The 12731-nt window shown below is 41.6% G+C and overlaps 1 protein-coding gene and 1 long non-coding RNA gene across 2 annotated transcripts in view; both read right to left on the bottom strand.

Annotated features, from left to right (window-relative positions):
• Nucleotides 1-443: 443 nt before the first annotated feature.
• On the bottom strand, nucleotides 444-1265 carry LOC115179721 (uncharacterized). The gene is made up of 2 exons (XR_003872987.1): nucleotides 1170-1265; nucleotides 444-669 (listed from the first exon to the last, which is right to left on the bottom strand). It is a non-coding gene; the product is annotated as an uncharacterized LOC115179721 (long non-coding RNA).
• Nucleotides 1266-9719: 8454 nt separating this feature from the next.
• The window catches only part of LOC115179117 (kalirin-like), an 85278-nt gene continuing 82266 nt past the window's right edge, over nucleotides 9720-12731 (bottom strand). The window contains 3 exon segments of the mRNA XM_029740390.1: nucleotides 9720-11274; nucleotides 11346-12068; nucleotides 12496-12668. Coding sequence (XP_029596250.1) covers nucleotides 11886-12068; nucleotides 12496-12668 — 356 coding nt within the window. The 3' untranslated portion in view covers nucleotides 9720-11274; nucleotides 11346-11885.

Here is a 12731-nt window from a genome sequence, read left to right as displayed (position 1 = left end):
GAGAGACAGAGAGAGAGAGAGACCAGAGAAGACAGAGAGAGAGAGAGAGAGAGAGAGAGAAAGAGAGAGAGAGAGACAGAGAAAGAGACAGAGAGAGAGAGAGACAGAGAAAGAGAAAGACAGAGAGAGAGAGAGAGACAGAGAAAGAGACAGAGAGAGAGGTAGACCTAAAGCCTCAGGGTTTCTTTTATCTCCTTTCTATCTCATATAAGGGCCAATCAAAAGCATGGAACACAACCTATTTGACAATCAGGAACTCCCAGGGTGTTTGCATGTTTAATTTGTGACACATTTGACTGCCTGTTAAAAGCACACGCCCCTCGGGCAGCAATAACACCTACCAATGTGCACGCACACACACCCCAGGCAGCAAGTCACCACGCAAGCTCCACCAAGACCCTCTTGACCTGTGTGTGTGTGTGTCATTATAGGCCTATTATTCATCTTCATTTAAATACATTTTATTAGACTTTATTAAACGTAGTTCGTTGTCAGACATTTGGTCATGTTGGAGAGCTCTCCGCTGTGTCCGCCAGGCCGCACGCACGGCCCGTTAATGTTTAACCGATTCCTCCATCAGACGACCCTACTATTACCGTGCCATTTCACCCACACTGTTGGAAGGGACTCGGATCTCCGTGGTAGCATACGTCCCCGGTCCTCGCCTTTCTGCCCACGAGAGAAAATTCAATGTCAATATTGACTAAATAATGAGCAGGCACGCAACGGCCATTAGAACTCCGCTTCCATGCTGATAGTGCCCACCTGCTCAACACAAAGAAGTAGAAAACGTCATTTCATAGTTTTTCTTTATATGTCTATGCGACAGCTATACAGGCCTCTATGCCTGCGTTGGTAGCCTATCTGATCAAAACTGGGCTCTGATCCAATTACTTGTCTCTACGGGAATATTGTAGACCCAGCTAATCTCAAATGAGTGGTCGATGGATTACATGCTTATAGCGCCTTTTCAAATTATATTCACATTTATTTGAACTTCATCCCTTTTCCCGTCTGCTTTGTTTTTTGTTGTTGCTTTGTTTTCGCGCAGTAATTCTGCACCTGCTTAACGCGAGCCGAACGAACAAAACGTCATCTTCATCAGGTATTGTGCGCGTGGCTCAGCGTGAGGCAGGTGCAGATCTCTCTCCATTTGGAATGGTGCTCACCTTCTCGAGAGGGAAACATTTTGGCAAACAGACAGAATAGACTCCATGGGAAAGTCCAGAGACGGAGTAAGGAAGTTGTCATTGGTGATGCACCGGTAGCCTAAAATAAATCAAATCAAGTTGAGTTGATGTTGACCAAAAGCTGTTTATTCGATGCTTCAGATGATTTGATTTCGCATAAAGGTATTTCATAAAGCAGATTGTGAAAATAAAACTTTTGGGCAACATATATAGCCTATCCAATAAGACTCACTTGCCTGCATTGAAGGTGCACAGCTGGCGATGAAGATGCCTTGTTGGTCAGAACAGAGAGCCGTGATGTCCTCTGTCTCATGGGTGGGTATAGCCTTCAGACCCTGCTCGAGCCAGTGTCCTGGATTTATAGGGGGTGTAACACCGAGAACCTGAGAAGGGTTGGGGGTTTGACTCTTCCCGGAGACACCTGCTGCAGGACTATATGAACCCTAGACGCTGATCTAAGGTCAGTTTTTGGTTGAGGTTAGGATTTTGGGGGAGGGTAAACTGAACCTAGATCTGTGCCTACGGGCAACTTCTAAACTCATTTCTACATGGGCAACACACTCCCTCGCGATGGAATTGACCAGGATCCGAGAGGGGCGGGGCGAGAGGAGGAGGAGGGTTGTTCTACTCCATGTCAGGGGTTCCGGTCCTGTCTGAAGAGCTTCGTATACAAACGTCACTTTTTCATGGTACACCTTTTGTCAAATTTGCCGTCAAAAGTAGATTGTTTTTGGGGTTATTTAAGCTAACCCTTTCCCTTAACCTAATTATCCTAACCTGCCTGCTACTTTACTTCCTAACCTGCTGCATAAGTTCTCTTAAACCTGCTACAAAAGTCAATTTTGACAAAAGCTCTGTCCCTTCTAGACAAAAGCCTTTTTTCATACCGTCGTAGGCAGTTGCTCTTTAACGGATAGAGCTGATAAGGTTGGTCGGTTGGAAACAGAGGGAAGAGGATGGAAACATGTTGAACTTACTATATGCCTCAGGGAGGTGTGTGTGTGTGTGTGTGTGTGTGTGTGGTGTGTGTGTGAGGGAGAGCTAGATAGATAGATATAACCCCCTACATCATTGTAATCATTATGTCACCTATTTCCATGAGGTTTATGAATTAATCGTCAGGCCGGTGACGTGGGCTTAGAATTGTTTTACATTGTGTTTTTTCCTAGGTTGGAAGGAAGCTTTTCAAAGGTATTTGAATATAGCAGGCCAAACCTAATCATGTCATGCACTCCCCTATGAATGCTGGGAATGCACTTTATGGGCTCCCGAGTGGCGCAATGGTCTAAGGCACTGCATCTCAGTGCAAGAGGTGTCACTACAGTCCCTGGTTTGAATCCAGGCTGTATCACATCCGGCAGTGATTGGGAGTCCCATAGGGCGGCGCACAATAGGCCCAGTGTCGTCCGGGTTTGGCTGGAGTAGGCCATCATTGTAAATAAGAATTTGTTCTTAAATGACTTGCCTGGTTAAATAAAGGTTAAATGAAAAATGTTGTGCCCAGTAGAAATGAATGGTAAATAATGTATTGTGTCATTTTGGAGTCACTTTTATTGTAAATAAGAATAGAACATGTTTCTAAACACTTCTACATGATGCTACCATGATTATGGATAATCATGAATGAATCGTGAATAATGAGGCATAAATATCATACCCGCCAAAAATGCTAACCTCCTCTGTTACTGGTAATGGTGAAAGGTTAGTACGTTTTGGGGGAATGATCTTTGTACAGCTGTAACTTTCTCACTCATCATTATTCACGATTCATTCATGATTATCCGTAATCATGGTAGCATCCATATGAATGTAGAATTGTTTAGAAGTATATTCTATTCTTATTTACAATAAAGAATTACACAATACATTATGTACCGTTCATTTCTACAGGACACAACATAATCCGAAACGCAAATGCATCCAAATGTCGAGTCACAAGCATGATGTAGTAATTGCATCCTAGGAATGTGGGAACAAATACTAACCTTTTGATTCTATTTAATAAAGTATAAGTTAAATGTGTCCAAATACTTATGACACCTGCAAATGGGGAGACTAGATACATTATTATTATTTTTTTATTTAACCTTTATTTATCTAGGCAAGTCAGTTAAGAACAATTTCTTATTTACAATGACGGCCTAATCCAAAACACATAATCCAAAACACAACCAAAACAAACAGCAAATGCATCCAACAAGTTTGTAGAGTCACAAGCTTGATGTAGTCATTGTGTGCTAGGAATATGGGACCAAATACTAAACACTTTTGACACCTCCAAATGTGCGGACTGGATACATAAAGTGCATACATATCTAAATAGTAAAAAGATATGTATGAAATACTCTCAAATAAAAGGTGACATTCTGTACTGTCACCTCATATAAAACATTTGATCTCAAATCCAAAATGCTGGAATATACAGATAAATGTAAAGTTTTAGCTTCACTGTCCAAATAAATACATAGGGGAGTTTATATATATGATGATGATTACTATACAGTAGGGAAAGAACTCACACCAATATTTGTACAAAGTCTGGGTGAGCCGCCCCTCGAGCCTGAATGAAATTGCTTCGTTCTTTCCTTCCTTCCTTCCCTCTTCCCACTCACTTATCTACCTACCAATCAGTGATTACCTCTAAGAAGGAAGGAAGGATGCATCTGTAAGTCTTGGTAGAGCATGACTTTATTTAGTGGACTCTAGCTCCCCCATGTGGTGGTCAGAACTTAGGTATCATATTCATTAAGTGTCCCAGTGTATGAGTACTGATATAGCATCAGTTTGACTTTTTAAATTATAATGAATGGACCAGCATTTAACCTGAGAGGCTTCATGAATACCAGCCCAGGTCTTACTACTATGGCCCCGTCCAAAAACAACCCCTAGGCCCTACCCTCTATGGCCCCATCCAGAAACAACCCCTAGGCCCTACCCTATATGGCCCCATCCAGAAACAACCCCTAGGCCCTACCCTCTATGGCCCCGTCCAGAAACAACCCCTAGGCCCTACCCTCTATGGCCCCGTCCAGAAACAACCCCTAGGCCCTACCCTCTATGGCCCCATCCAGAAACAACCCCTAGGCCCTACCCTCTATGGCCCAGTCCAGAAACAACCCCTAGGCCCTACCCTCTATGGCCCCATCCAGAAACAACCCCTAGGCCCTACCCTCTATGGCCCCGTCCAGAAACAACCCCTAGGCCCTACCCTCTATGGCCCCGTCCAGAAACATCCCCTAGGCCCTACCCTCTATGGCCCCGTCCAGAAACAACCCCTAGGCCCTACCCTCTATGGCCCCGTCCAGAAACAACCCCTAGGCCCTACCCTTTATGGCCCCGTCCAGAAACAACCCCTAGGCCCTACCCTCTATGGCCCCGTCCAGAAACAACCCCTAGGTCCTACCCTCTATGGCCCCATCCAGAAACAACCCCTAGCCCCTACCCTCTATGGCCCCTTCCAGAAACAACCCCTGGGCACCTACCCTCTATGGCCCCATCCAGAAACAACCCCTAGGCCCTACCCTCTATGGCCCCTTCCAGAAACAACCCCTGGGCCCTACCCTCTATGGTCTCATCCAGAAACAAACCCTAGGCCCTACCCTCTATGGCCCCGTCCAGAAACAACCCCTAGGCCCTACCCTCTATGGCCCCGTCCAGAAACAACCCCTAGGCCCTACCCTCTATTGAATGTTTTCCCACACAAGGGAAAAGATTCCATTACACCATAGCCTATGTGTGAACAGTATGTTTATGTCATATAATTGTAGTTTTTTTGATTGACCACCTGCCCCAATGATCTGATGACTGGGATGAATGTAGGAGCAGATTTCAGGAGCAGGACAAGACACCCTCATTTTGACTGATGGCTGATATAAGAGCATGTACGTGATAGGCCTATCTGACTTATATGATTATGATGGTCATAATGCTTCATGACAGTGTCATAAAGTGTATTTTCTACAAGTGATTTAAAATATGATGAAAAAAACATGGCTGTAAAGAATTCATGACAACAACAACAAAGGATTTAAGAAACACATTTTCAAACGAAAGGAAACTTCTTGGGAGGGAAAAAACTCATTTGAATAAATGTGGGTTTTGGCACTTATGTAGGTGTTATAATCAGCCATAAAATAACACAACATATATCACAACATGTGTAAATATATGGGTCATGACAGTGTTATGACAAGTTATGTCAGTTGTCTCATAACGTGTTATGACAGTGGGTGTTAAGTAAAGTGTTACCGTTCCTATTTATACCTGCATAGGTGCTGCCATCACCCCTATGGGTTAAACTACCTTATAAGGGTAGGATGATCTACTAACACCCAGAAGGGCATGCTGGCATTAACACACACACACACACACACACACACACACACACACACACACACACACACACACACACACACACACACACACACACACACACACACACACACACTGTGAAGTGGTCATGTGTGCTAAAGGAGAAATTCGGTGGAATCCTGTCTGTATTAATGGAGTAATTCTGTGGAATCCTGTCTGTATTAATGGAGTAATTATTACATTTACATTTAGATTTAAGTCATTTAGCAGACGCTCTTATCCAGAGCGACTTACAAATTATGTGGAATTCTGTCTGTATTAATGTAAGAATTCTGTAGAATCCTGTATGTATTAATGGAGTAATTATGTGGAATCCTGTCTGTATTAATGTAAGAATTCTGTAGAATCCTGTATGTATTAATGGAGTAATTATGTGGAATCCTGTCTGTATTAATGTAAGAATTCTGTAGAATCCTGTATGTATTAATGGAGTAATTATGTAGAATCCTGTATGTATTAATGGAGTAATTATGTGGAATCCTGTCTGTATTAATGTAAGAATTCTGTAGAATCCTGAATGTATTAATGGAGTAATTATGTGGAATCCTGTCTGTATTAATGTAAGAATTCTGTAGAATCCTGTCTGTATTAATGTAAGAATTCTGTAGAATCCTGTATGTATTAATGAAGTAATTATGTGTAATCCTGTCTGTATTAATGGAGTAATTCTGTAGAATCCTGTCTGTATTAATGAAGTAATTATGTGGAAGCCTGTCTGTATTAATGGAGTAATTCTGTAGAGTCCTGTCTCTATTAATGGAGTAATTATGTAGAATCCTGTCTGTATTAATGGAGTAATTCTGTGGAATCCTGTATGTATTAATGGAGTAATTCTGTGGAATCCTGTCTGTATTAATGTAAGAATTCTGTAGAATCCTGTATGTATTAATGGAGTAATTCTGTGGAATCCTGTCTGTATTAATGTAAGAATTCTGTAGAATCCTGTATGTATTAATGGAGTAATTATGTAGAATCCTGTCTGTATTAATGTAAGAATTCTGTAGAATCCTGTCTGTATTAATGTAACAATTCTGTAGAATCCTGTATGTATTAATGGAGTAATTCTGTGGAATCCTGTCTGTATTAATTATGTAGAATCCTGTATGTATTAATGGAGTAATTATGTGGAATCCTGTATGTATTAATGGAGTAATTATGTGGAATCCTGTCTGTATTAATGTAAGAATTCTGTAGAATCCTGTATGTATTAATGGAGTAATTATGTGGAATCCTGTCTGTATTAATGTAAGAATTCTGTAGAATCCTGTATGTATTAATGGAGTAATTATGTGGAATCCTGTCTGTATTAATGTAAGAATTCTATAGAATCCTGTATGTATTAATGGAGTAATTATGTAGAATCCTGTATGTATTAATGGAGTAATTATGTGGAATCCTGTCTGTATTAATGTAAGAATTCTGTAGAATCCTGTATGTATTAATGGAGTAATTATGTGGAATCCTGTCTGTATTAATGTAAGAATTCTGTAGAATCCTGTATGTATTAATGGAGTAATTCTGTGGAATCCTGTATGTATTAATGAAGTAATTATGTGGAATCCTGTCTGTATTAATGGAGTAATTCTGTAGAATCCTGTCTGTATTAATGAAGTAATTATGTGGAATCCTGTCTGTATTAATGGAGTAATTATGTGGAATCCTGTCTGTATTAATGTAAGAATTCTGTAGAATCCTGTATGTATTAATGGAGTAATTCTGTGGAATCCTGTCTGTATTAATGGAGTAATTATGTGGAATCCTGTCTGTATTAATGTAACAATTCTGTAGAATCCTGTATGTATTAATGGAGTAATTCTGTGGAATCCTGTCTGTATTAATGAAGTAATTATGTAGAATGCTGTCTGTATTCATGGAGTAATTCTGTGGAATCCTGTCTGTATTAATGGAGTAATTATGTGGAATCCTGTATGTATTAATGGAGTAATTCTGTAGAGTCCTGTCTCTATTAATGGAGTAATTATGTAGAATCCTGTCTGTATTAATGGAGTAATTCTGTGGAATCCTGTCTGTATTCATGGAGTAATTCTGTGGAATCCTGTCTGTATTAATGGAGTAATTATGTGGAATCCTGTATGTATTAATGGAGTAATTCTGTAGAGTCCTGTCTCTATTAATGGAGTAATTATGTAGAATCCTGTCTGTATTAATGGAGTAATTCTGTGGAATCCTGTATGTATTAATGGAGTAATTCTGTGGAATCCTGTCTGTATTAATGGAGTAATTATGTGGAATCCTGTCTGTATTAATGTAAGAATTCTGTAGAATCCTGTATGTATTAATGGAGTAATTCTGTGGAATCCTGTCTGTATTAATGAAGTAATTATGTAGAATGCTGTCTGTATTCATGGAGTAATTTTTTGGAATCCTGTCTGTATTAATGTAAGAATTCTGTAGAATCCTGTATGTATTAATGGAGTAATTATGTAGAATCCTGTCTGTATTAATGTAAGAATTCTGTAGAATCCTGTATGTATTAATGGAGTAATTCTGTGGAATCCTGTCTGTATTAATTATGTAGAATCCTGTATGTATTAATGGAGTAATTATGTGGAATCCTGTATGTATTAATGGAGTAATTATGTGGAATCCTGTCTGTATTAATGTAAGAATTCTGTAGAATCCTGTATGTATTAATGGAGTAATTATGTGGAATCCTGTCTGTATTAATGTAAGAATTCTGTAGAATCCTGTCTGTATTAATGTAAGAATTCTGTAGAATCCTGTCCTGTTAGGACAATGACCCTAAGCACACAGCCAAGACAACACAGAAGTGACTTCTGAAAAAGTCTCTGAATGTCCTTGAGTAGCACAGCAAGAACCCGGTCTTGAACCTGATCAAACGTCTCTGGAGAGACCTGAACATAGCTGTGGACGCTCCCCATCCAACCTGACAGAGCTTGAGAGGATCTGCAGAGAAGAAGGGGAGAAACTCCCTAAATACAGGTGTGCCAAGCTTGTAGCGTCATACCCAAGAAGACTCAAGGCTGTAATCGCTGCCAAAGGTGCTTCAACAAAGTACTGAGTAAAAAAGTACTGGGTCTTAATACTTATGTAAATTTGATATCAGTTTTTCATTTATAATACATTTGCAAACATTTCTAAAAAGCTGTTTTTGCTTTATGAGGTATTGTGTGTAGATGGATGAGAAAAAATATATTTAATACATTTTAGAATAAGGCTGTAAAGTAACAAAATGTGGAAAAAGCGAAGGGGTCTGAGTACTTTCTGAATACACTATATGTAGAATCCTGTTTGTGTTAATGGAGGAAGTATGTAGAATCCTGTGTGCGTTAATGAGGGAGGAAGTATGTAGAATCCTGTTTGTGTTAATGGAGGAAGTATGTAGAATCCTGTGTGCGTTAATGAGGGAGGAAGTATGTAGAATCCTGTTTGTGTTAATGGAGGAAGTATGTAGAATCCTGTGTGCGTTAATGAGGGAGGAAGTATGTAGAATCCTGTTTGTGTTAATGGAGGAAGTATGTAGAATCCTGTGTGTGTTAATAAGGGAGGAAGTATTTAGAATCCTGTGTGTGTTAATGAGGGAGGAAGTATGTAGAATCCTGTGTGTGTTAATAAGGGAGGAAGTATTTAGAATCCTGTGTGTGTTAATGAGGGAGGAAGTATGTAGAATCCTGTGTGTGTTAATAAGGGAGGAAGTATGTAGAATCCTGTGTGTGTTAATAAGGGAGGAAGTATGTAGAATCCTGTGTGTGTTAATGGAGGAAGACTAGCCAAACAGTGTACATTATACTGTATTTGAAGAGACACAACAAGGTTCCTATAGAAAGGCCTTATCACGCTAGCTTAGCATATTCACGACCACCAAGCTAGCTACGGAGAACCACGTGATCACATTCAGTGCAGTACTCCTTTGAAATAAAGTGATTTTTGGACAAATGTGTCATTTTGTCACATGGTGAAGACATTCAGCTACTTAAGAAGCCAGCTAATGTATTTCCATTCTGAAACGTTTTCCACCCTCTCTGTCGTGGTCATCTGAGTTAATGTGCAAATAGCCATCCCCATTTCACTGGCAAAGAACCCATTTATGTGACGTTTGACACTATGCATCGGTGTCTTCATAACGACAGACAGATACAGACAGACTACAGTATTAGTATCGACTACATACACATGTTCCATTTCAGAGATGAAAAATGGTCTTTATTACAAACCACCATACAGAACTCATAGAGGTGAGATAGCAGCCATTTTGTATGTACACATCACTGCATAATAACCTGTATGGCTAAGAGGGGCTAGATCCCAAATCACACCCTACTCCCCATATAGTGCACTCCTTCAGGCAAAAGTAGTGCACTACATGGGGAATATGATGTCTTTTGAGTTTTGCCGAGAGCCTGTATAACCTGTGTAGTATGAAGCTATAGGCAGCAGTGCTGCCACTGCAGATACAAACCAGGGTTAGAAGTTACCCCCAGACACTGACCTAGGGTCAGTTTAGGGTTTCTCCTCACAGTTAAGGTCAAATTGGGGAGAGAGTAACCTGATCCTAGATCTGTGCTGAAGGGCAACTTTTACCCTGAGCAGGGGAGAGTTGAAGGGTTAACTAGTTCAGCAGTTAGTTAAAACCTGAAAATCCAATATGGCGGCAAGGTTTCTGTTTAATATGAAGGAGTTGGACTGACGTGTTCCCCAGCTCCCTTTTGCCCTGTTAAATCATGTACATGTCTGTAAAATACTATTTACATATTTTCCAAAGAATGCATAATATTACGGTTCAAACTCTGGGTTACATTTAAAAGTATGAGGATGCACACTCTTGAGTCCTTCACACTGCCCAACAGCAGCTCTACAGGAACAGGAAACCACATCAAAGGGACACAGGAATTAAACAGGGATTGATCAGTGAAAAAACACAGAGAACACAGGGCTTTCTATTCAATACAAACAGAACCCAAAGGACCACCACACACACACACACACACGCACACACACACACACACACACACACACACACACACACACACACACACACACACACACACGCACAAACCATACATGCAAGCACTCGTACACACACGCGCAAACACGCAAAACACGCAAAACACGCACACACATACAGACGTTAACGTGACAATACTTCTCTTCTCTCTGTTTTCTATTCAGGTGAAAAACAGAATATATTAATCATATAAGAACTATATATACTTCATAATGCGCTCAGAGCTCTATTTACGTGGTGAGACTTTCGCTTTCTTTTACACATATTAACAAACAGGAAATGATGTCACCTCACCGGGGTCATGGGTTGGGGTGGGTGGGTGAGGGTTCAGTCCATTTCTTTTGACCCCCACGCCATGAAAGCAGAAACATCACGTGCTGACACTATGTTTTTTCACCGATATGTAAAAACAACCATTATTACAATGTCATTTCTTGCTTGTCTCCAGCAGATCTTGTTGGCTGATATATTTTACCTTTGACCCTCCACTTGAGTCTGGTTCCTTAATGAGGTGGGAGAGTCTCTGACAGCTGTTCTCAGTGTTGTTTTATTCTAGAATTCCAGAGTTCCGGAATGACTGAGGCAGAAGCCCTTAGTGACCTCATCAGTTTAGATGTTCCAAAGGCAACAGCCCTTAGTGACCTCATCAGTTGGGATGTTCCAAAGGCAGCAGCCCTTAGTGACCTCATCAGTTGGGATGTTCCAAAGGCAGCAGCCCTTAGTGACCTCATCAGTTTGGATGTTCCAAAGGCAGCAGCCCTTAGTGACCTCATCAGTTGGCAGCAGCCCTTAGTGACCTCATCAGTTTGGATGTTCCAAAGGCAGCAGCCCTTAGTGACCTCATCAGTTGGCAGCGGCCCTTAGTGGCCTCATCAGTTGGACCTCATCAGGTGGGATGTTCCATAGGTGGCAGCCATTAGTGACCTCATCAGTTGGGATGTTCCATAGGCATACTGTGTGTCCATTCACCTCAAATCCCTCTGTCTGGACCTGCAGCTCTCTGGCCTCTTTTCACCAGTGGGAGGAACTACAGTAGTTGGTTACTAGTGTTTATGGTTGCTACCGGTTGTTGAGGATGTTTGCTGCGTGTGTGTGATTGGTTTAACTGGGGCAGCTGACTGTATGTAACTGATGTAACTAGTTTAAACTATGTGGAACTATTTGGGACCAGTAACTAATAAGTTGACAGATGTGTGTGATATTGGTACTGGGTCTTACTGGCATCAGTGAAGTGTAACTGGGCCGTAACTGTTATGGGGAAGGCATCCTGTTTGTGTAACGGTTTATAACTGGTTCTGACCGGTTCTAAACTGGATCTGACTGGTTCTAACTGGTAGTTAGTGGTTGAACAGGACGCTGCGCGGCACCCAGCCCTCTGCAGGTGGAGACTCTGTGTTGGCCGGTCGGTAGACCAGACACTGGCCATGTTGGTTGGATGCCAGAATCTGGACCCGTTCCCCGCGAAGTACCGTGATCTCATCCTCATGCACCGCACTGAAGTCCTGGATCACCAGCACCAGCTTCCACACACACACACACACACACACACACACACACACACACACACAGACACACACACACACACACACACACACACACACACACACACACACACAGACAGACAGACACAGACACAGACACACACAGACACACACACACACACACACACACACACACAACACACACACACACACACACACACACACACACACACACACAGACACAGACACAGACACAGACACACACACACACACAGGTATAAAACACTTGTTAAACACACTGCACAGACATAATGAGTCACCAAGGTGAGTATCTATATGTTGTTGATGTGTAACATACACAGTATGAACCAGGTTACTATATGTACAGCATTACACTTATTTGATACTCTTTATAAGACAGTGTTCTCTCAGAGAAAACAATAAAGTTGATTTAATCTCATCTCACCTCGTCGTCCTGCGCCTCGCCGTCTGCCTGTGTGTGTGTGTTGTGTCCGTTAGGGGTGGGGGGCACAGAGGGGGGTCGACCCGATGCTTTGGGGCCGAAGCCCGAGGGGGGTCGGGTGAGGAGGTTTGTCCCCCCACCCTCCTTCCTCTGGTACTCTATAGGAGACTGCAGAGCTGCACACACACACACACACACACACACACACACACACACTCTTTTACCACATCATTTCCCAG

This window comes from Salmo trutta, chromosome 39, assembly GCF_901001165.1.
Source record: "Salmo trutta chromosome 39, fSalTru1.1, whole genome shotgun sequence".
Taxonomy (NCBI): domain Eukaryota; kingdom Metazoa; phylum Chordata; class Actinopteri; order Salmoniformes; family Salmonidae; genus Salmo; species Salmo trutta.
Note: the sequence above shows the minus strand (reverse complement) of the source record. Positions and strands in the feature narration are given on the sequence as shown.